This window comes from Trachurus japonicus, chromosome 10, assembly GCF_045865225.1.
Source record: "Trachurus japonicus isolate A0001 chromosome 10, Traja_1.0".
Classification (NCBI taxonomy): Eukaryota; Metazoa; Chordata; class Actinopteri; order Carangiformes; family Carangidae; genus Trachurus; species Trachurus japonicus.
In genome coordinates, this window is record NC_140916.1 from 25,524,017 (window position 1) to 25,546,982 (window position 22,966).

The following is a 22,966-nucleotide window of genomic DNA, read 5'->3' on the forward strand; positions in this document are numbered from 1 at the left end:
CATCATGAATTTTCCTCAGGACTTGTTCCAGTGTCAGCTGGAAACATTACTTTTTGTGCGGTAAGTGCAAGTTAGATTTGACTTTTTATAAGTGTAGATATTACTTATCTATATTAATTCTGCATTAGAGATACATGTATAGGGATTAATTGGATCCCCACCTCATTTGCTATTTCACATTCTGCCTGAATGAAGCTATAGATCCACGTAATGGTAGTTGTGAGTTTTGTGTAAAGAAAAAAAAACTAATTTCTCAGTTCACTTTTTTAAATGGGAAGAAGATGAAATTTCAGTCATGTTTTTTTTTTTTTTAAATTATTGGACGTTTTCCACAGCAGCGTGTGGGAGAGGATCAGGAGAGGACAGCACACAAAAAGCGACGGTCCTCAGCTGTAGTACTCGGCAGTGACCACTGGGTGTCAGTTCATCAAAGGTTTATCTAGCACGGGTATTGTGGCCGCTAGGTGGTAGCTCTGCACCAGGATTTCCTCCTCCCAGGTCGTCGAAACAACAAACCGAACTACGGAGCAAGCGGGGTGAGAGAACGTCCGAAACCGCCTCTGACCGCGACTTTTAAACTCTTTTTGCTGAATTGTGGCGGAATCCAGGCGGAGGCTGTGTAAGAATAGTAAAAGTTACGATTCTAGCGGGACTACATTTCTCAACAAGGTAAGTTAGCTGTAAAATGGCGGAGAGCTATCTGGAAGTTAGTTGATTTGTATTTTGCTAGCCGTCTCGCTAGCCAGGCTAGCTCTGGATGAGCCCAGAGCGCGGATGTCTGCCTGAACCAAGTCGCTTCGCTAGCCCGCGGTACGAGGCTACTTCGGTTGTTAGCAGGCTAACGAGCTGGATTTTTGGCACACTAGCTCAAAATATTTAGTTCGTAAACAAAATAATCGTTTTGTTGTTTCGAGCGACTTACTTGCACTTTATATATTTGTAAACAAAGTGTTTGTTGCTTATGCAATACGGCACTGGAACTCCCGAGGCAAGATGGAGGACGCAAGGACGTGATGTTTTTTTAAGGTAACGTTAGCAGTAGCAGTTAGCACAGATAACTAGTGGGAGTTATTCTCAGCTCGTTAAAAGCAGCATATCAATTGTGATTAGTGGCTTCGTCTTCGGATGAGCATTATATATGACCAATGTGAGGACAGAGGGTGGTTATTGTCCTTGGAAATTTTAGAGACTAGCCTTATTGTGTATTAGCCACCGTTAGCTTGCGCTAGTACAGTAGGGCTTGCGTTGTTTTGTTATTATGGTCTAACTACGATAGCGTCAGTAAACGCTGGTGTGTGCCCGATATCTAACCATAATGTGTTGTATGAGACTGTCGCCCTTCCTGGTCAACAGATCGCAGTCAGTTTGAGCTTGAGCTATGCACGCTCACTTTATCAAATTTCAAGTAGCCGACGCTGGTGAAAGACGCCAAAATCCTCCGTCGCTTAGCTAGTGGCGCTAGCACCAGCAGCGCACCGGTGTCAATTTTGACAGGAACCGACCGAGAGCATAGCCATGCCGGCGTTGTTGGAGGGAACCGGCGCGGTACATCGTGGAGTCGTTGATTTGCAGCAATTCCCATAGTTAAGTTTCTCCATTTCGTTTTCTCCAAAATCGCTCTGTCTTAGCGTCGCAGTAACAAGTTTATGAGATACACTGCTCGATTTGGCGCCACTTTTTTCAGTCTACACCCATAGATTGTCGTCGTCTTGTCATGCAGTAGCCCCTCACTACTAAGGAAATAGGCACGTAAACACATCTCCAAACAAAATAAATACCCCCAATTTAATTTAAACTCTGAAACTCGCAAGTAACCCATGCCGAGTTGATGTTGTATTGGTCGACGCTGACAGAGTACTCGACGGTGGGGGGATTTCACGTTGATTATTGTATACAAAAAAAAAGGTCGGAGGGGAAAAAACTGTCTGGCATATGTGGGCCATCATTTGCAGGATACTGAGAGGGAAATGAGTGTGTGACTAACGTTACGTCGGGTGTATGTCGTACAGTTACCGTGAGAGAAAGTCTACTCTTTTCTCATGCATGCTATTGTAATGTAAGAATGACACACTTTTATGTCATAACTGCGTGTACTAGGAGTGAGACACGCACCTACGGGAACTAGATTTGGAATAAGATGGGCGGAGTTTATGTTTTGCTGGAGTGCTTTTATTGACTTCTTTGAAAGCTGAGGAGGTTTTATCATTTGTTTTTGAATTGCGGAGAAAATAAGAATCCTTTTTATTTTAAGTTGTGTATACTGCCCCCGTTTGATGTATGTGCCGTTAATTTACACATCACTACCCAGCAATAGTTTCTCTGTGGCCTGCGGTATCTTGTTGATGTTGAGACTGTATTTTGATTGGTTAAGATATGAATGGGGCGGATAGGCAGTGCCATATTTGGCCATTGAGGAAGACACTCCAATCTTCATTGCATGACGTTGTCTGTAAACCAAGGGAAGCAGAGAAAGAGAGGGAGCCAATGGCCAGACAGCTGAGTGTGACAGGAGCATTTGTGTCCGCCCCCTGTTACCATGTGAAACCGTTTTTTTTTCCTTGCTGAATGGCATCAGAAAACATTTGCACACTACAGTGTAGATTTCTGTGAGCACGTATTTGATGTTTGTTTTTGTGATGTGTTTTGTTTCTGCTCTGCTGTAGAGAAATGTGAAATAAATCTTCATGTGCAGCTCTCTAAATTACTGTTTCATTTTCTAGGTCACATGCAATCTCTCCTGTCTTGTATTTTCTGAGGATCTCAAGTCAGTTATAAGTTGGAAGTTGTCCAGAAGATGTTACAGAAATGATAGCAGCACCAGAAATACCATCAGAGTACTCCTATACTCAGTAAGTGTATGCTTCCATGTGTTGTTTGCTGTTAAGTTTGATGTTGATATGAATTTTCAGTCTAACGTCTACTTGTGTCTACCAGGGACACAGACACACGATTCTCTTCAGACACAGACTTTTCTGAGGATCTAGATGGAAGGACTGCAAACACAACTAAAGGAAAGGTATAGAAACCTTCGGAACATCCTGGTCAAATAATACACTCTTGAATCATTTTGTTCAGAGATAAATGGATAGATATTTGTGAAACGTACAAAATATCTTTGTCCTCTCCGATAATCATAGCATACTCAGTTGATCCTCATGCTCTTCTACTCTGTTCCAGGGTGGGAAGAAGGGGAAGAAGGCGGCCGGGGAGAAAGGCAAAGGAGGGAAGGGCGCTGGTCGGCTAAATGGCCACCACCAAGAGAATGGCATGGAAAACATGATGCTGTTTGAGGTGGTGAAGCTCGGCAGGAGTGCAATGCAGGTATGAATGTCAAGAGCTGTAATAGCCACTTTGTTTTAAAAAAGGTCATGCGAAAAAATGGTGGTCTACATTCTCTATTAATTCATGATTGTGTATCTGTCATTATCTTCCTGCAGTCTGTTGTTGATGACTGGATTGAGTCTTACAAACATGACAGAGATGTTGCACTACTAGACCTCATCAATTTCTTCATCCAGTGCTCAGGATGTAAAGGTATGCGTGTCTGTCTTAGTCACTGAATATTGCAATGGATCCCTTTTTATAATGTGTTGTGGGAACTGAGTTTGTGCATCCCACAGACCCACCCAGATAAACTTGGTACCCTCTAGATGACTTTCTCTTCCACTTACAACTTGCAGTGTCTTCAGTCTAACCCTCTCTGTGTTTATCAGGTGTGGTCAGTGGTGAAATGTTTCGCAACATGCAGAATTCTGAGATCATCCGACGAATGACAGAAGAATTTGATGAGGTAATTCAACTTTTCCCAGCATAATCATTACCATATTACAAACCCGTAATTTTAGATTAAATATTCACCATAGAATTCTTCTGTCTACAAACAACAATGGAGCTTGCTAACCTTTTTTGCTGGATAGAGATGGTAACCAACTATAGTTGCATGTCATCATTGCGTGATCTGATGTTCTTCCCATGTGGTCTCTGTAGGACAGCGGCGACTACCCTCTAACCATAGCAGGGCCCCAGTGGAAGAAGTTCAAATCAAGCTTTTGTGAATTCATTTCGGTGCTAGTGCGCCAGTGTCAATACAGTATCATCTATGATGAATACATGATGGACACAGTCATCTCTCTTCTCACCGGACTATCAGACTCCCAAGTCCGAGCCTTCAGACACACCTCAACACTGGCAGGTAAAGTGAATCGTATTTGTTTGCAGCTGTGAGTGTTGATGTGTGAGGGGTACATTTGGTTTTCTGTGTTTGCCATTGTGTTATGTTTTCACAATACGCTGTTGTGAAACACATTTTCCCTGATCCCAAAAGTAAGTAGTGATTTTAAGCAAATGACTGAATTTATTATAACTACTGATAAACATCCACAAGTTTTTTGACTTTTGGCTGATCAGACCTCTTAGTTTTGTTAAAAGGGAAAAACAGCTTCCACCTATGTTGTTGGCTGTGTTATTTTTCACAAGAGTGATAGGTTGTTAGCCGTGTAGGTGGATTTACCCAACAAAATTAAGTACTAAAAGCACCTGGTTGAGGCAGATCATGTGTTCCAAAATCACCAACGGTATGCAAAACATGCAGCAAATATTAGTTATGTAGAAGCAGCATTGTAGTTTACAGCACTTTCAACTGACAAACATGGAATAAACCTTAAAACATAGTTGAGGTTAGCATTTTTGCACCTCTGGTTCCCTTGTCCCAAAATCTTTTTCTTTTCTTTTTTGAGTCATTTTAAGCCAGGTGCCAGAAATGCATTTGTTCTACAATATAAAATAAAGTAAATATCCAACATATGATTTTTCTTTTTAGCTTTTATCTTTCTTAAAAAAATGTGGCAAAATGTCATCAAGTTGTGCAACGTTAACGTTTTACTTGTGGCAATTGTATTGAGACTTCCTTGCTGAAGAAAATGTGTAAGTAACCAACCGTTATCAGTTAAGGGTATTATTATTTTTTGCGAGAGGTGGGAATTATAATACATATCAAAAAATTTAGTTGGCTTTTTGTCAAGGTAAATTCTAGCCAGGTCACGTGAACTTCCAGGTTGGCCTACAAAATCACCCCTTTAGTTCTCTGTTGTCTGTCTTGGAAACAGTTTTTGTTCTAACCTGTCAGTGTTTAATTGTAATGGGTTTTTTCTACTCAAGACATGTACTTATAAAAACGTATTACTTATGTACTTGTCCTTCTAACAGCCATGAAGCTGATGACAGCCCTGGTGAATGTAGCTCTGAACCTGAGCATCAACATGGACAACACCCAGCGCCAGTATGAGGCGGAGAGGAATAAAGCAGTGCCTAAAAGGGCCAACGACAGGCTAGAGCTTCTCCTGCAGAAACGCAAAGAGGTAAGGTCAGCCATGTGGCTGAAATACCCATTACTAAGTACATGCCTTTTTCATTCATGCACATGCACACTGGTTGGTTCAGAATCTAACTTGAGTGTCAGCAAGTTCTGGGTCGGCTGTATCTGCATCTTCCTTTTCACATCTGGTAGAGAGTCTGATGACAATATAGTCCTGATGTTCCACATCAACCATTCAGCCCCCCACCCCCCTTTCCTCTCACTGTACATACTGTAGTGTTCATTGACTGAAGGTCTCATATTGCAGGTAGAATTAAATGTCAGCAACTAAATCTGATTTAAGGACATTTTTAACTTTGCCCTACACAGTATCCATTTTTCTATCCATTTTGTATCTATTCATAACATGAATTTGATTGAGGATTTAATTTAGACTATTTTACCATAACTGAAATCATAATTGATCATTGGCCGTTGATTACTGGATGTATTGTTCAGGCAAGTCAAGAAAGCCACATGCACACAGGAACCTTGCCATCCACCACACACACACATAGGTGTTAATAATTACTCTAGCTTGTGATCATAAATCTGTTCCATTTTTAGAAATGCAACATCTCTGTAGGTGGTGGACCTGCAGTGACTGTGTTAGTGCTGAGTGTTATTTAGCTAGCATTGTCAGTTTATTAGGTTATATAACAGCGGGTCCCACCGGGCATCCATCTGTTAGTCGACTGTGCAGCCACACCACAGCATGGTGGCATATTTGGCCATCACACATGTCTTGTTATGTTAACCATGCCTCTTCGTCACCTCTTACGGCAACATTCTAGTCAGTCAAGCCTTATGTTTGACCAAACAATCATGCTCATGTATTTTGTTTTTCATTTCAGCTCCAAGAAAATCAGGATGAGATTGAAAACATGATGAATGCAATATTCAAAGGAGTGTTTGTTCACAGATATCGGTATGACTTGATAGAGCACATCTTTTGTCAAAAATGTAAATTTTTTTGTACTGTTTTGGTTGGTTTCATTGATGTAAATTTTAACAAGGAATGATGTTTCAACAGTGATTCGATAGCAGAAATCAGGGCAATCTGTATAGAAGAGATTGGAGTTTGGATGAAACTATATAGCGATGCCTTCCTCAACGACAGCTATCTGAAGTATGTCGGATGGACAATGCATGATAAGGTGAGTAAGAGCATGATTTCTTTAATTCAGGTTTGTAGTCATAGTAAAGCTCTTACACTTTCACTGTCCACAAGAGTTTTCACATTATTCTCCTGATTAGACCCCTTCTCAGGACTGTGTGGGCATACACAGACTGAGTCTGATTGACATCTTCCTCACTCTCCAGCTAGTGTTGTTGTTTGAGTGTAGGATGACTTAAACCTCTAAGTAGCACAGATGTCTAATCAGCCAGTAAAAGTGAAAACACCTGTGTGGGTGTGCAGGGCTGTTAAAGCCACAAACTCTGACTAAATTGTAAACAAAGTGAGGCCACAAAAATTCAGAGCACAGGACTGAAACTCCAGCAGTGATTGACAGTATAATAATAATAATAGTATAATGGGAAATCAGAAATTAAAAAGCAGGTAAAACACAAGAAATTTCATGATTGTTTTATTTTTAAGATTGGATCATTTCAGGTGATTCTGTAGGCAAGAGAAACATGTTACTTCCATTTTCAAACGGCACTTATGCATTATGTTAATTTTTATGGTTTTACATTGATTAAAAAAAGTGATTGCTGTTGGTAACTGTAGTATCAATAACTGATAAATAACTGCTTTATATTTCTGTATTACAGCAAGGAGAGGTACGTTTGAAGTGTCTGACGGCTCTGCAGGGTCTCTACTACAACAGAGAACTCAATGCCAGATTGGAACTCTTCACCAGTCGCTTCAAGGTCAGCACCGCCTGCTGGACAAGTTACACACAGCAGCTCACACTGAATTGTTTAACATGTGTTCACACTATACCGTCTACATTGCACTAATATAATTTCACACAGTAATGAAATTACTCCCTTTTGCCCAATAACTTATTCAGTCTGTTTTTTCTTTGCCCAGGACCGCATTGTCTCCATGACTCTTGACAAGGAGTATGATGTTGCAGTACAAGCAATTAAACTACTCACTCTAGTGTTGAAGTAAGTGACAGTTTTCTTGATATTGTAGTGCTGTTATTGTCCCAACTGGGATGTAGACTCTGCCAAGAGCAAGAGTGTGTGTTATTTTTAACTACTTTTTGTAACTTTAGTTGACTGATTCTTTGTGTTTGTCTCTGCAGTAGCACGGATGAGGTGTTGACCCCTGAAGACTGTGAGAGTGTCTATCACTTGGTCTACTCGGCACACAGGCCTGTTGCTATTGCAGCTGGAGAATTCCTCTTTAAGAAGTATGTCAGATATAAATCTATCTCTACACTAAATAGTGGTGAAAGCTGGGAACAGAAGCTTTGAGCAGATTCATGGAAATTAATATACAGCAGGATAAGAAAGAAGGAGGAATAAAAAGAGACAGAAAATTAAAGATGTGTAAAAATATGAGATTGTTAATGAGAGTTAAATAGTTGCCTCAGCATCACTAAGTTGTAGGTGATGTAAGAAGTCTATGATTGGCCTCCGTTAGAAGTTGAATTAAACAAGTTAGTCAGTTATCAGCCTGGCTTATGTGTTTTTAATTTAGAAGTTTTCTAAGAAATGTAGTTCAAGGGTTATGTGGGGGCTGTTTCTGCGTGATACCTAACTAATGATTAATATTTTCAAAGATTGTTCAGTCAACGGGAACCAGAGGAGGAAGGTGCCCCCAAGAGAAGAGGCAGACAAAGCCCCAACGCCAACCTCATTAAGACCACTGTCTTCTTCTTCCTGGAGAGTGAGGTATATAATCATTCTCTTTAATCCTCAGACGTGGACTGTCATTTCTGTCTTCATTGGCTTGCTGTAACCAGACCGAATTATCCATTCTTTGTGTGAACATCTCTCGTTAGCTCCACGAGCATGCAGCCTATCTGGTGGACTCTCTCTGGGAATGTGGTGCAGAGCTACTGAAGGACTGGGAGTGTATGATCAGCTTACTGCTAGATGAACCATTACCAGGAGAGGAAGGTATGGCCCTGGTTTATTGCAGTCCCGCATACATTGGTACATTTAAAGTACACTACCAACACCGATTCTGTTATTTGAACAGAAGAGAAAAAACCTTATTCTTCACAATGTGAAAATAAGTCTTGAACTTCACAGTTCTTTTCACCGTTCTTCTGTCTTTCTTTTTTTTTGCACCATACGCTGCTTTGAATTCAAGTGTGATTCTGAAAGAAGATCCAATAGAAATACATTTTTAAAAATCTGTCAAAATTGAGATGCTGTGTTGACAAGCCACAATGCATTTAGGACAATGTCTTTTGGACAGATAAGAATAAAGAGAGAGAATTATGTGTATGATGATGTGAGCTCTATGTTCACAGAAAAAAAAAATCAAAGTAGACTGATACAATTTGTAACTCTAAAGTATGCAAAAAGCTCCTACAGTCTTGTGAGTTTGGCTTGATCAACTGTTCAGTACTAAATTTTACACAACATGAAAATGGTGTGACATACTCCCAAGACTGTCTACAAAGTGGCGCGCCTGTCCCCACTGTAGAATGGAAGAGGCACATTGTGTAATGGGGATACTTTGTTGGGTCTGGCACAGGGTGTCTTGAATCTGTGGCAGGCAGGTTGTGGCTCCTTCAGCAGGATAATGACTCAAAACATAAAATCAGCCAAGAATGGATGAGACAAACACATTGGACCGTTTTGAAGTGGCCTGCTATGAGTCAATAATTTTAATCCAATTGAATATCTATGAAAAGAGCTGAAATTCTCAGTGAGGAGAAGGCAACCAGAAAAATGAGAGAACATGTGCTGTTTGTCCAAGTGTGAGTCAATCTACCTGCAGTGTTTTTAAGGCCCTGTTAGACCTGGTGTCAACATGTCTCCATGTGCATCTCGAGTGAACACTTGTGATTGGATCTGACTTCCCCATCCTGTGTACAAATAAGAACATAGCCATTCTTGTTTTCCTTATGTGGTTTGAGTAATTGCATCTCAGATGCCAAATGTGCAAATGCATCTCGGGCATTTTCCTGCTTGTCCTTGCAGCTGTTCACTTGTTTGGATCACCTGAGGTGGATGTTAATGCCAGTTCAGAACAGGGCTTAAGACCTATTGATGCAGTGATTGCCTCAAAACGATGTTGTTATTAAATGTCAGGTCAAGGGTTCTAATATTTTTGTCAGTGCTATTGATAGTTGTATGTTAAAAATATGTTGAAGAAAAGTGGAAGCCTGAACTTCTCTCAACCTTTAATGATTACAGAGATTATATAGGCTATATTTTTTCTTTTTAAGGGTATCAGCCCTGTCAAAATACAGATTGTGTGGTGTATATTGATTGTTTTTTCTGTTTTGTTTTTGTAGCTCTTACAGACAGACAAGAGACAGCCTTGATCGAAATCATGCTGTGCACTGTACGCCAGGCTGCTGAATGCCACCCACCTGTTGGAAGAGGCACGGGGAAGAGGGTAAGTGTGGCTATCACATCTAGAACAATGGTAGTAGATGTACTGTTTAAAGGATAATTCACTTTTTTTCCCCCTAACATGGACATAGCTGTCCTGGGATCGCCATGATGACAGGGTTGAACATTGATCACTTAGCAGGGCCAGAACAGACTGTACTTGGGTTGAAAGGACCTGTTGTGCTACATATTTATAATTGAAACAGTGGGAAATTGAGAAATATAGCATTAATGAAGAAACAGCTGAGATAGAAATTAAGGAGAATAAGTAGTAACAGGAGCTTTGCTGACATTATATTGAGAGTCAGACAACAGTGTACCAAAATTTAGGTAGCACTCCCTGAGGGGTTAAAGATTAAAAACAATTCTTGGGTTAAAAAAAAAAAAAGAGCAGTCAGAAGTTTTATGCTTGTTCTTAAAACTAGTTTGTATGCAAAAAGTCAACCGTTTTCTACTATGATCTCTGCCTCTATGATCAGGTGATGACGGCTAAAGAGAAGAAGACTCAGCTGGATGACAGGACCAGAATGACAGAGCTCTTTGCTGTGTCTTTGCCCCCTCTACTGGCCAAGGTTTGTTACATCCACTCACAGTGTTTTCAACAAGCAGGGCTGCGAGCTTCAGGTGTGTATTCATGAATCAGAAAATGTGATTTGGTTGAATTGTTTGTTCTGCAGTATGCCGTGGATGCAGAGAAGGTGACCAATTTGTTGCAGTTGCCTCAGTTCTTTGACCTGGAAATTTATACCACAGGGCGTCTGGAGAAGGTAAGAAATGCACAGCAGTAGTGCATATAACACGCTCATATTGTTGCTTATTTTCCTCATTGATGATCTCACATGATTTTATCTCTAATCCAGCACCTGGAGTCCCTGTTACGTCAGATCAGGGAAATTGTGGAGAAGCACACAGACACTGAAGTTTTGGAGGCCTGCTCCAAGACTTATCATGCCCTCTGCAATGAGGAGTTCACAATCTTTAATAGGGTGGACATTGCCCGTTCCCAGCTGCTGGATGAGTTGGTTGACAAGTTCAACAGACTACTGGAGGATTTTCTGCAGGAGGTAGGAGTAACAGGATGCACATGTCAACATTCCTGAGCATGCATCATTATTCTCCCTTTTCTCTTTGGAAAAGTGGGCCTAATCCTCTTAGACCAACATATGCATTGCCTCATTTTATAGTATCACCACTTGCCTCTTTGTTGGCCATAAATTGTTGCACTCTTCTCTTATTTTATGTCAATGAATTCTGTACATCTTGATTCATCTGCAGAAGAGATTTACGTCTCAGATTGTGATGTAATTTCAATGGTTATTTGTTAAGTGCACCCTGAAAGTAGTGTTTGTGTGGTTATATTTTGAATAATCAAAGCATATCTTACAAAGATGTTAACACTAGAAAACTAAATTAATCTCCTTCAATTTTTGTATTTAACCTTAGAAATGTATTTTTCCCTCTTGTAAAAAAGATGTTCATGCACAGGGCTTTACATTAACTAGACCAGTATAAATGTTTTGTTGTTGTTTTTTTTGTCCGTAAATTCAACACAGTTGTAATTTCTCTTTCCAGGGTGAAGATGCTGATGAAGATGATGCATATCAGGTTTTGTCGACTCTAAAGAGGATCACAGCATTTCACAAGTATGAAAATTATACACTCCATATTTCTCCTTCACAGTTCCTGAAACGTGTCCTTTTTAGAACAATGATGTGCTTGTGTCTAAACCTGACAGAGACTTTCTTAAATCTGTTGCAGTGCACATGACCTGTCGGGGTGGGACCTTTTTACCAGCAACTTCAAACTTCTCAACACAGGCATAGAGAATGGGGATATGCCTGAGCAGGTTATTAAATTGTTATCATAAGGTTATGTGGTTGCGACGATGACAAATTATGAGTTTTTAAGAAATGTTGACCCCTCTGGGAATTTTTTGTTTTTCCCTCCTCTTTTGTGAGCAGATAGTCATCCACTCATTGCAGTGCACCCACTATGTGATCTTGTGGCATCTGGCTAAATTATCTGAGGGGAGCTCCAGGAAGGTGAGGTCCAGGTTCACTGTCTCAAGTCTGTTTCTACACTGTTTTGAGGATATTTTAATAGGTGTACAGAGTGTAAATTAATGAAAATTCTGATTTTTGTTTTTGAATCAGGATGACATGGTGACCCTGAGGAAGCAGATGAGGGCATTCTGTATGATGTGTCAGCGCTACCTCACCAATGTCAACACAGCTGTCAAAGAACAGGTGACACAGACATGACAACTAATCTGCATTTTTAGCAGCAGCGGTGGTTACAGTTGTCAAAGCAAGGATTGTATGTAAAATGGACAACATTCACCATGGGGCAACATGGTAAAACCTTTAAAGTCAGATGAACTGGCGTGGCTGTTTAGCTACGGTGGATTTTTAATCGACTAAGTGCCATGAAGAATGGTGTTCTCACAAAAATAGATTTCACTGCTTATTCTATATTTCTATACTTCGTTCATGATGAAACAGTCTTTGATGCCGATACCACCTGTGCCTCATAACTGACATAAAGAGTAGGATTTACATGAATCCATATGCTGTCCTATGTGATTATGTACAGATATCAATGATTAAAATCTAATTTGCAAGTACTGCTTTTATACTTTGCTTGTGCAAACTGAGCTTTAACTTGCTTTCCTTTTTTCCCCCCTGTTCTCCCTCAGGCATTCACCATCCTGTGTGATCTCCTGCTCATCTTCAGCCACCAGATGGTGTCCGGAGGCAGGGAACACCTGGAGCCCCTTGTCTATTCCCCAGAGGACTCGCTGCAGTCTGAACTACTCTCCTTCATCCTGAACCATGTCTTCATAGACCAGGACGATGATACAAATAGCACAGGTACAAATGCAAATGTGCAGTTACTCTCCGCTCTGCTCCAGTGACCTGGGAGAGCAAGTGAAAGCACAGTTTTGTGCATCTTAAAGAACTACTTTTCCCCTTCCTCTCTCTCCAGATGGGCAACAGGACGACGAGGCTGTAAAGATTGAAGCTCTGCACAAGAGGAGAAACCTCCTTGCTGCCTACTGTAAACTGATCATCTACTGTGTGGTAGAGATGAAGACAGGAGCTGACATCTTTAAGCAGTATATGCGGGTAAATTCAGCTTTTCTACAACTTTAGCTATACAGTTTGCAAATACTTTTTCAGTATTAAACACAGGGTTTGTCAAACAAGTGGGCATGTAAATCATCTAATGTACATAGATATATAATTATTTTTCCCTTCTTCACAGTATTACAATGATTATGGTGACATCATCAAGGAGACTATGAGTAAGACTCGGCAAATCGACAAGATTCAGTGTGCCAAGACGCTCATCCTCAGTTTGCAGCAGGTCGGCGAACACTCACTCATTGACTCACTTATTCAGCAGTTTTATTGTTTTTGATCATGTATCTCATTTTTAACACATTGTTCAAGCAATCTTTCCTATTCAATTTCTTTCCAGTTGTTCAATGAAATGCTGTCTGAGCTGGGTCACGGGTTCGATCGCTCCTCCTCTGCGTTTTGTGGAATCAAAGAGTTGGCTCGTCGTTTTTCTCTAACCTTTGGTCTTGATCAAGTCAAAACCAGAGATGCCATCGCTATGCTGCACAAGTAAGGCTTCACTGTGGTCTTGTTACACTGCATTGCTCTTCTCACATTTTTGGACTTGCATCTGGGAACTGCCATGTCAGACAAATTACTCTTTGAATAGTGTGTTTCCTCTGGCCATGTTTTTTCCTCCTCTGGATTTCAGAGGCTTAAGTGATAAAATGGTGTATTTTTTTTTATTCCCATGCACTGGTAAGTACTGTAGTACTGAAGAAAATGTACAAACACTGTCAGACTGTTCAAACACAGAAGAGCCACGGTGCTTATAAAAACAAAAAAGGTCTGTTGCCAGCACCATGTAAGAAACCCACACATAAGCTCTTATCTAGTAAAATATTGAGAAGATTTGTAACACAACACTTTTGTCTGCCACTGCATTATCCTGTTTTTCCCACCGCTTTGTGTAAACATTAACTGGTGCAGTGGAAAAATAAGAAAATATTGTTCATGCAGTCTTGACCTTTCAGGATGATGCATGTTGTTTCATTTTAGCAGTGATGGAGAGTTGAGTGTATAAAATCACACAATCCTTCACATCTGTAATTACCCAATTCATCACAGTGGCTTTGTTTTTCCCCTGTGAATTATTAAATTATAATCTCAGTCTGGTTCCAAGGAAGCCAGTATTTGTGATGTTTGCCTGGGTATCTCCCATACTTGTCCAACATATGGGCATGCTTTACAATGTTGAGCGTGTGTGTGGATGTTGAGAATTCAAGTAATGAAACACAGACTGAAAGATCTGCTTTATATCTGTCTTGATTTTATTTACCTTTTTATCTAACAAAATAAAACATATTGAGGTTAACAGTCTCGCTTAGACCTAGCTGGCAGCATTACGAGTTTCAGACAAGACAAAATTCTGACTTTGAACACCTCATACATAATCACCTTAGTTTTTAGCATCACTTATGTCAATTTTTGTTTTGTTGTATTAGGTCATGTCTACTGGCTGTAGTTGTGAGGAACAGACCAAACATCTTTCCACAGTGATGTAGGGAATGTGCATTGCCTGAGCAATAAGGCTGATAGATTTAGAAAACCATCAGGGTTCCTTTAGAAACAAACAAAAATCATGTATCTTGGCACATTTAGTGGTCATGCACTTTAAGATGTGGGACTCTGTTTAGAAGAATTCATTTTGACTTGGTGCGTCCCAGAGGACAATATACCTTTTAAGAGAAACTTCAGTTTTTTATGATACCTTAGACTTTGAATTTTCACCCCTCGGTATGCATCTGTCTTTTTTGGTTCGATGTCCATTAAACCGTTTCTTCTTCTCTGCTCACTGTGTGTTACTGTTCCTCTCTGTCTCTGTACAACTCTCAGGGATGGTATCGAGTTTGCATTTAAGGAGCCTAGTCCCCAGGGAGAAGGAGGCCCTCCCCTCAACCTGGCATTCTTAGACATCCTCAGCGAGTTCTCCTCCAAGCTTATGAGACAAGACAAGAGGACTGTGTAAGTTGTTGTTTTTTTTCTGCTGAGCTGACAGGTGGGAGGCCTCAGAGTGTCAGTGCAACAGGTGTTTGTGACAACTGGTGCAACTGGTGTTTTGTGATGCGTGTGGGGCTGCTCTGAGGCTTGTTTTTTCACCCTCCAGTTGGAATGTGCACCTGGTTTTGTGTGTAAAGTTTGTTCTCTGCATGCATGGATGCATGGGTTTATTCATCTTGTCTATGTGACCTCCTGCTTCTCCCCAGCCACATGTACCTGGAGCGCTTCATGACGTTCCAGATGGCACTGCAGCGAGAAGACTGCTGGCTCCCCCTCATCTCCTACAGAAATTCCCTGCAGGCTGGCGGTGATGATGATACCATGTCAGTGATGAGTGGCTACTCCAGCAGAGGCTCTTCCATTCGCTCCAAGAAGACCAAGCCCCCTGCTGCTGCAGCTGGAACTTCAGCAGCCAAGAGGAAGCTGCCAGAAGGTACAGCACGTTTGGGAATCAACAAAATCATTAATAATGTTTTGTATCTGGCACTCTGAGCTTCTTCTTTTTTTCCCCACTTGAGGAAAAAAATAAAAAATTACCTTCATTGTAGATAGTGGTGACAGCTACAATTGGACTCTGGCAGCCTCCTTATTAACAATAAACATCCATCAGTTCAACTCCTCAGTGTCTGCCGATGTACAAATACACAGAGCACAGTTTTTCATGAGAACCACATACATTATAACCCAGCCCAACCATGATTTTACGAAAAGCAGCATCAGAGCCCAGATTAACCCAGATGCGTTTCTACTGGCCTAGCTCAGCCAGTGGAGCTGATGGGTGAGGAGATTAAACAGCAGATGGGTGGAGAGAGTTGTCACAGACTGTTTCCTTACCAATCACAGCATCACTTAAATCTGTGTCCATGTGTTTGCTTAAGACTTTCATGACCAGAGGTTTCTCTAGAATATATAATAGAGGGCCTTGTATAGCATTTTAGTTACAGTGTACTGTTTGGGGAAAATCAGTGAGTAGGGCTGCCAGTATGGTGCCGGCAAAGTCAAATTGCAGAAAATATCAGACGCTCCAGTGTTTGATTCAACCACTCCTGTTATCTTTGTTTTTGATGTCACTGATTATTTCTGGTTTTCCCTCTTTCACCATGAATTGCAAATTTCCTCTGGCATCAAAGGGCAAACCTCTGAATGGAACATTGCAACCAGAACTGGATTCGATTTTGGAAATAACTGCACCAATGCTCTGACATCTTTTTTGAGGTCTTCAGAAAAACAAATGATGAGAACCCCTGCCCGAGTTTTACAGATAAAAACATTTGTTTTGTTATTGTAGCCAATAACGGTTTTAACATTCGCTCAGTTATGTTTTGAAACTCAACATTTGTTGACAGTAAAGGAACATTTCCCCCCAGAAATTGGCTTTCTGGAGGAAAATATCAGGCCCTTCAAACAAGTATTAAAAAAAAGAAAGAAGAATGTGCACATTTGTTTAGTTTGTCTCACACTTCTGCCCTTCCTCTCCAGAGGAGAGCAGCAGCAGCGGTGAGGTGTGGCAGCAGACCATGCAGACCCCAGTCATGATGCCGTCCCCTCACCTCACCTCCACTGCCATGCGAGACCCTAAGAGGGGTCGTGATGACAGCTACATGGGGGTCTACCCTCTTCCTCATGACCAGCCGCAACCCCACCAACACCCACAGCACCATCAACAGACGCCTCAGCACCACCAGACACCCATGGATTACAAGTAAGCATTCCTCTGTTTTAAGGTACAGCGACAGTTTGGTACAACACATGTTGCACATGATTACAAGATGTTTACAAGTCCATTGATTCTTTCTCAGTCGCAACATGTAAACACTGTTTTTGATTTTCATTTAAGGGGACACTTGATTGCATTGAAAAGTTCCATTTCATGACAAAAACTTTTATGTCCCCAGACATACTCTGATACTCAAATAGTTAGTGCAGCATTAACTTTTCTTGTACATTTGTAGTGTGGGCCTAGCATTTCCAAAACTCTTTGAAGGCCTTTTACTTTTAATTAACTGTGTTATTTTTCAATATGTCCTATCACAAGATTTTATAAATTTAACTGGGCATATATCCAAGCCCATCACTCAGTTCCATACATCCCTGATCGCCTAAGAATGGGATCGGAGGACTGGAATACGAGCCAGAATACATTAGGACAGCATTCACTGTAATTTCCAATTTGGTGTGTTATTAATTTGGAGGGCAAATGGTAGCAAAATGCTTGTACTTAACAGCCTGCCAAGTGTTAGCTCTTCAGGGACAGTGACTGACTAGTTTATTTATCCACCCTGACTTTTCACAGGCACCAGTCCAGTGGCCATCTATATTGCTCTAACTGAGCTCCTTGTGGTATAGCCAGTTAAATCACCAAACAACATGGCTAATTACTCTTTTGCATTCAGTTCCCAGGTGACGTGGATGCTGACTCAGAGACAGCAAGAAGAGGCACGCCAGCAACAGGAAAGAGCCATGAACTACGCCAAGCTCAGAACCAACCTGCAGCATGCTATGTAAGACACAAACCCACCTCTACAAAAATGCGCCTGTGAAAGGAATTCACATCATCCATTGACAGTATGATTCCATCTTTTTATAATGGTGGTGGTGTTGTTTTTTTTACAGTCGTCGCGGCACTGGGCTTATGGAGGAAGATGAAGAGCCAATTGTGGAGGATGTGATGATGTCGTCTGAGGGACGCATGGATGACCTCAATGAAGGCATGGACTTTGACACCATGGACATTGATCTGGTGAGATATACATTTTACACATTCATTCTTGACTGTTATTTTTTGGTTCCCCTTTCACAGGGAAAAACCTGGAGAGGTGTAACTTCAATCGTCAATTAAATCCCCTTTCAAAATCACACTAACTGTGACCATAATATATGCCAATTTAATTATATTTTGGTAGCTGGTTTCATGCACACTCTGTCTGCGTTGACAAGAGACATCATCCCATAGAATTGTAGCCTGGGGGAAAGGATATATCTGGTCTTTAGGCTTTAAAAATATGATGAAACCCACTCTGTTGACCGGGCCATGCAACTGTTGGTACAACACGAGAAAACATGGCTAATTTATTTGACTGTTTCACGCCAAGACTGCAGAACCATGTATGCCGAGTGTAAAGCCAGAACTAAATTTTATCCAAGACAAATGTCTATTTTGGATGCTTCTGCTAGTGCTGGGCTCCAAATGTCATGTTGAATCAACCAGAAAATTGAACAACTGCCCTAGATCCTCTAAATTCAAATGTTTGTTGCACATGTGATTTAATTATTTCCATTTAACTTCTTTTTTTAATATTGTCATGCATGTTGCAAAAATCCATTTCACCACTTAGTTTTTTCCCAGTATGATTTAAACCTGGTTTTTAGTATAAGCGAAGGTTGTTCAAGCATTCATTGGTTGTCTGCCAAAGCAGCTGTTACAGCAAGAAAAGTTAGTGAAATATGTGTTGCTGAACTGCTCCTCTTTGTCTTCCAGCCACCCTCCAAGAACCGTCGTGAGAGGTCTGAGCTCAAGCCAGACTATTTTGACCCTGCTTCTATCATGGATGAATCAGTAAGGAGCACTTCTCTATTACTAAAATTTGAAAGCCATGCATATTCACAGGCTAGCTCCGCAATTCAGTTTTCCTTTCAGACTGCTCTTATTTGGAGCACTGTAAACAAAAACCAACACACTTGTTGAGACTCCAGGTGTGTTTGTGTTATGGCATGCTGGAGAACCTTGGAGGCACAGTGAGAGTCACACAACCTGTGATTTTCTTCAAAGAAAGAAAACACTAAAATTAGTATAACTCTATGGAAGTCATTTGAAAATACATGGCTTGCAACCAGTTACATTACATGGAACACTTGCAAGCGTGTTGTATTTGGGGCACTGAATGAGACATCAAAACATTTAGACAAGTTCAGTAGACCAGGCTGCACGCATGGCAGCCAAATGCAACATTTCTTATTGGTTGCAAAGCTGCTATTTGTGCCTGTATAAACACGCCAAATTTTATTTATTCCAGAGTTTACTGCCAGCCTTAAGTCTTGTTAAAATATGTCCCGACCTTAAGAAACCCTGAGGTTATGCCTTTTAAAATGCAGGATTCTTCAGACACCATCTCACTAGAGCACTGTGTGGGTGTTCTATGTCGACTTTTTAAATGATTTAATTGTCATAAAAACAGAAACACTTAACTTCTTCTATTAAGCTTTTTTTTCTGAACTAAGTTATAATACAGCACATTTGGTCACTCGGTGTATGACACAACTCACTGCACCACAGCTCAGAACAAGTCTGGCTCAGGGCCATTTTTTCCACTCTGAATTATTTTTCCAGAGTTAAAAATGGATGTGGCTGTAGATAAGATTATATTGTGAAACAGCAGACAGAAAGTCAAAACACCCAATGCAGCATGATGTCAGCAATGTTGAAAACAGACAGCAATTTCCATACTGCATTCTTGCTGTGAGCAGGCATTAGTCAAAACCTTGTGACGCTGTCACTTTCTGTCCCAGTGTCTTATGTTGTCTGATTTTACACAACATGACCTTTAACCTTTATATTTAGGTTTGAATAAACCTAGCATCATTGTTTATTTAAATTTGATCAGCAGCCGCAGCATTATCAGCTAGTTTTCATTAAAAGGTGTGACTGGTAGATTGGTGACTAGAAGCATTAAGTCCAATCACCTTTAAGTAATCACCTGTGGTTAACACTCTGGTGTCTTCGATTGAGAGAAGCAGTGTGTGCTGTGTGTGTGCTGTGGAGTGTAGTCCTGCCTCCCACCCTGTTCAAAGCAACGATGCGTGACAGGCCACCAAAACAAAACATGTCTTCCATGTGGAACAAGTACAAAGTACAACGTCTTTCTTTCTTTTTCCTTTATTTGTTCGAGAGGGACAGTGTCCATTAATGAACATTTTAAAAAGATAAAATGTAAATGCACCCAATTATAGCCAATAGGCTAATTTCCGTTGGCAGTCCCCCTGCCGGATGGAGCATGGCAATGAGACCTATAATAAAGGTAGCAAATTACATTAAGACAAATAGCACAATATTTACAGCAGTAACATTATACTTTGACCCCCACCCCTCCCACCCATACGCACACATGCACACACACCATCCAATCCACAACCAGTACTCCCTTTACCCCTCAACCACACAGAAATGTACATCCCCCATTCAGACAGGGGAATATTCATATCAACAACAAGAACAACAAGTACATGTCAGATTACACTTAATTAATTAAGCCATGTACTACAGGGGATTCAGGGACTAGTGTTCACAAATTTGGTTTTCTATTAACCATTTCTTTAGATTGGCTTTTAATGCACCGTATGAAATGGACTCTCTTATGTTTTGTGGTATTGTATTCCACTCTTTGCCTGCCCTACAGGAAAACACTGACTGACCAAATAAAGTTTTTCTAAATGGGATCTCGCAATCTCCTCTAGCGTGTGAGATTTAATGTTCATCATCTGCAATACAACCATCCTGCATTCTTCATTTTTATTCTATACAAGGGAAAGTGTAATTTCCAGGTTTTGTCTTTGACAATCAGCATGTCATTACTCGAACAATTCCTTTCATATTAAATGTGAGTTTAACTAAATTAAAATTGTTGTTAATTGATTTTCTTTCTCCTTTGCTTCTTCCAGGTTCTTGGGGTGTCCATGTTTTAAGCTAATATCCAGATGATTTTGACGCTGGGATAACAGAAGAGGCGCTTTGTATTTAAAGAGAATTTTAGATGCGAAAACAGAAGCGTTTTCTCTAAGAAAAAGCAAAAACAAGACAAAAAAAATTCTGGCTTGTACTCCACGTGGACCAATGACAACCCACACTCAGTGTTGCTTGCTCAGAGAGGACTTTGTTTCAAATATTTACTTTTATAATCTTGGGTAAGCTCTTCCTGTTCAGAAATAGTGTAACAGGCCACTTCCAAACCTATTAGAAATGAGACATGTCTGAAGAAAAATCCATAATAGCTTTTTTTTTTTTCCCTTTCCTTTTTTTTTCTTTTTCCTATATTTTTTTTTAAACGGGGATGAATTGGTGTGTTTAACTTAAGAAACATTTTTTGTTTATGTCTAACCCTTTTTACAATTGTAGTAAGTTACCAGGTGTGAAGTAGTAATTTATAAACAGACTGTAGTAGCTTGCTTGTACTGTGTTAGCCAAGTGGATGGAGGTCTTTATGTTTCTGTGCTCTTTCTTTTTTTTCTCCCCTCCCTCTATCTCTTAAGTTTCTTTTCCCTGTTGTTGGGCCTGAGTTGAGGTCCTGATAAACCACTGGTGGTTAAGATGGTGAGACGTCGCGTAGAATCAGTCAGGATCTCTTTATGCTGTGAAGATTCCCAGAGTCCACTGAATGCTCCACACTGTTAAGCAGTAAATCCTAGAGCTTACCCCAAGATCTGGACCACTCCTGAACCACCATCTACTAGGGAAACATGTCCCCCAACAATGAGCAGAGATAATTCCCAGTAGTGCCACTGTGTGGGCTCTGGAAGGAAGACGCTCAGTCAAAGAAAATCACAGCAAACTCCAGCAGCATAATGTTGAAATGGGTATCTCTACATTTTAAATAAAAGTTATATATGAATTGGTGCTGATTTTATATGTGCTTTTGGTTTTCTTATTTTCAACTTTTCAACCTTCAGTCACAAAGTTTGAGAAATGTGTAAGTACAACTTAAAAAAATGAAAGCATGTGAAGCCATGCATCAAGGAAGATTTTTAAATTTGTATTTTTATGTTTTTTCTTTTTTTCTTTATTTTCTTTTTGTCTTGATAATGTCTTCGGGTTTCTACCTTTTTTCCTACATGTAAATTAGTTTGGATAAAACTAATGAAAAGACTTGTGAAATTCAGCTTTAAGGTTTTCTCAACATGAAAAGTCCTGTCACAAAATACTTAAAGATTTCAAATGTTAAAAGTGAAAGGTAGTCATTCAGACAATACTGAAGATGAAAGTTATTCAGCAGCGCTGTGGCAGCTAGACAAAGCTTAGATTTTGACATATATTTGTCACACACAAGTTTTAATGAAATGTTTTGTCTACTGAGGTTTTTATTTTGTAGTCATTCCATGCTTAAGCCTTAAACATGCTTGTGAAGGTCACCTTCTCTCACAGTAATCTTCCATGTCAGAGGATCAGTCATGTTTAAAGGTGGATAATTGGCTTCTTAGAACATGAAACATGAGGTGGTCAGATGTAATGTGATAAAGTAGATGAACAGCCTATATGTGTTTTGCCTAATTATTTTATGTAAGTAAAAAAGAAAATTCTTTTAAGGAAAAAGTACTGTTTATTGTTTGTTACTTACCACTACATTGGTATAAATTCTTATTAGATCATGTGTATATATACAAAATTTAATTTCTTTCCTTCCTTCCTTTTGGCCATGTCTGTGTTTCGTTTTATGTTTTTTTTTTTTTTTTCATGCACTCTTGCCTACACTCTAAGTTGTTGTCTATTATCCCATCCTCCTTCAGTCACTCTGTTTTCTGATTTGTACTTGTCTGGAGACAGTAACTTTTGAATAAAAATCAACACATTTCATCTGTGCTACTTTTTACTGACCACACTGAACTCAATGTGCTATTTCACTACAATGCACTTTTTGTTTTTACCCACATCCAGACGACACACAACTACAACTATAGTCTTTCTCCACAAGCAGTTTGTGGGGGGAAAAATGTAGTTGGAAGTTCTGATGATAATCCCTTAAAATGTGTTCACTTTAACACCATAAGGGGGCAGTATGGTCTACAGCAGACAGTCTAATCTCTCCACAGTGGCAGTGCTATTAGTCTATATGGTGTCACACTGTGTAATATATGTATCTTTTTCCGCGTGCTGACGGGGCTATGAATATGTATCCATTGGTCCTCTGCATCTTAAATGTACATATCTCAGTGTGTGACAGCTCTTACATTTGTGTTGACTATCAAAAGGGCCCAT

At 40.2% G+C, this 22,966-nt stretch overlaps 1 protein-coding gene across 3 annotated transcripts; it reads left to right on the top strand.

Moving 5' to 3' along the window:
• Positions 1-404: 404 nt before the first annotated feature.
• stag2b (STAG2 cohesin complex component b) lies at positions 405-22,564 on the top strand. Of its 3 annotated transcripts, none has more exons than XM_085788373.1 (34): positions 405-536; positions 2,721-2,849; positions 2,935-3,016; positions 3,178-3,321; positions 3,438-3,534; positions 3,714-3,790; positions 3,988-4,192; positions 5,206-5,357; positions 6,208-6,281; positions 6,387-6,510; positions 7,130-7,228; positions 7,392-7,471; positions 7,612-7,719; positions 8,092-8,203; positions 8,314-8,431; positions 9,784-9,887; positions 10,363-10,455; positions 10,561-10,650; positions 10,744-10,947; positions 11,456-11,526; positions 11,642-11,729; positions 11,845-11,925; positions 12,037-12,129; positions 12,579-12,753; positions 12,869-13,008; positions 13,148-13,249; positions 13,364-13,512; positions 14,839-14,967; positions 15,210-15,436; positions 16,483-16,705; positions 17,397-17,504; positions 17,617-17,743; positions 18,482-18,559; positions 20,659-22,564. In XM_085788373.1, exons 2-34 carry the CDS (start codon positions 2,806-2,808, stop codon positions 20,680-20,682), a joined length of 3,822 nt encoding a protein of 1,273 aa, XP_085644499.1. In that variant the 5' UTR covers positions 405-536; positions 2,721-2,805; the 3' UTR covers positions 20,683-22,564. The 3 variants fall into 3 exon arrangements, with proteins under 3 accessions (XP_085644499.1, XP_085644498.1, XP_085644497.1); XM_085788372.1 differs by having other exon boundaries at positions 513-1,026; XM_085788371.1 differs by having other exon boundaries at positions 513-669.
• The last annotated feature ends 402 nt before the right edge of the window (positions 22,565-22,966 follow it).

Coding starts and splice junctions, on each gene's coding strand:
- stag2b (XM_085788373.1), top strand. CDS start 2,806: ATGATAGCAGCACCAGAAATACCATCAGAGTACTCCTATACTCA. Junction 11,926..12,036: donor CTGAGGGGAGCTCCAGGAAG/GTGAGGTCCAGG, acceptor TTTTTGAATCAG/GATGACATGGTGACCCTGAG. Junction 12,130..12,578: donor ACACAGCTGTCAAAGAACAG/GTGACACAGACA, acceptor GTTCTCCCTCAG/GCATTCACCATCCTGTGTGA.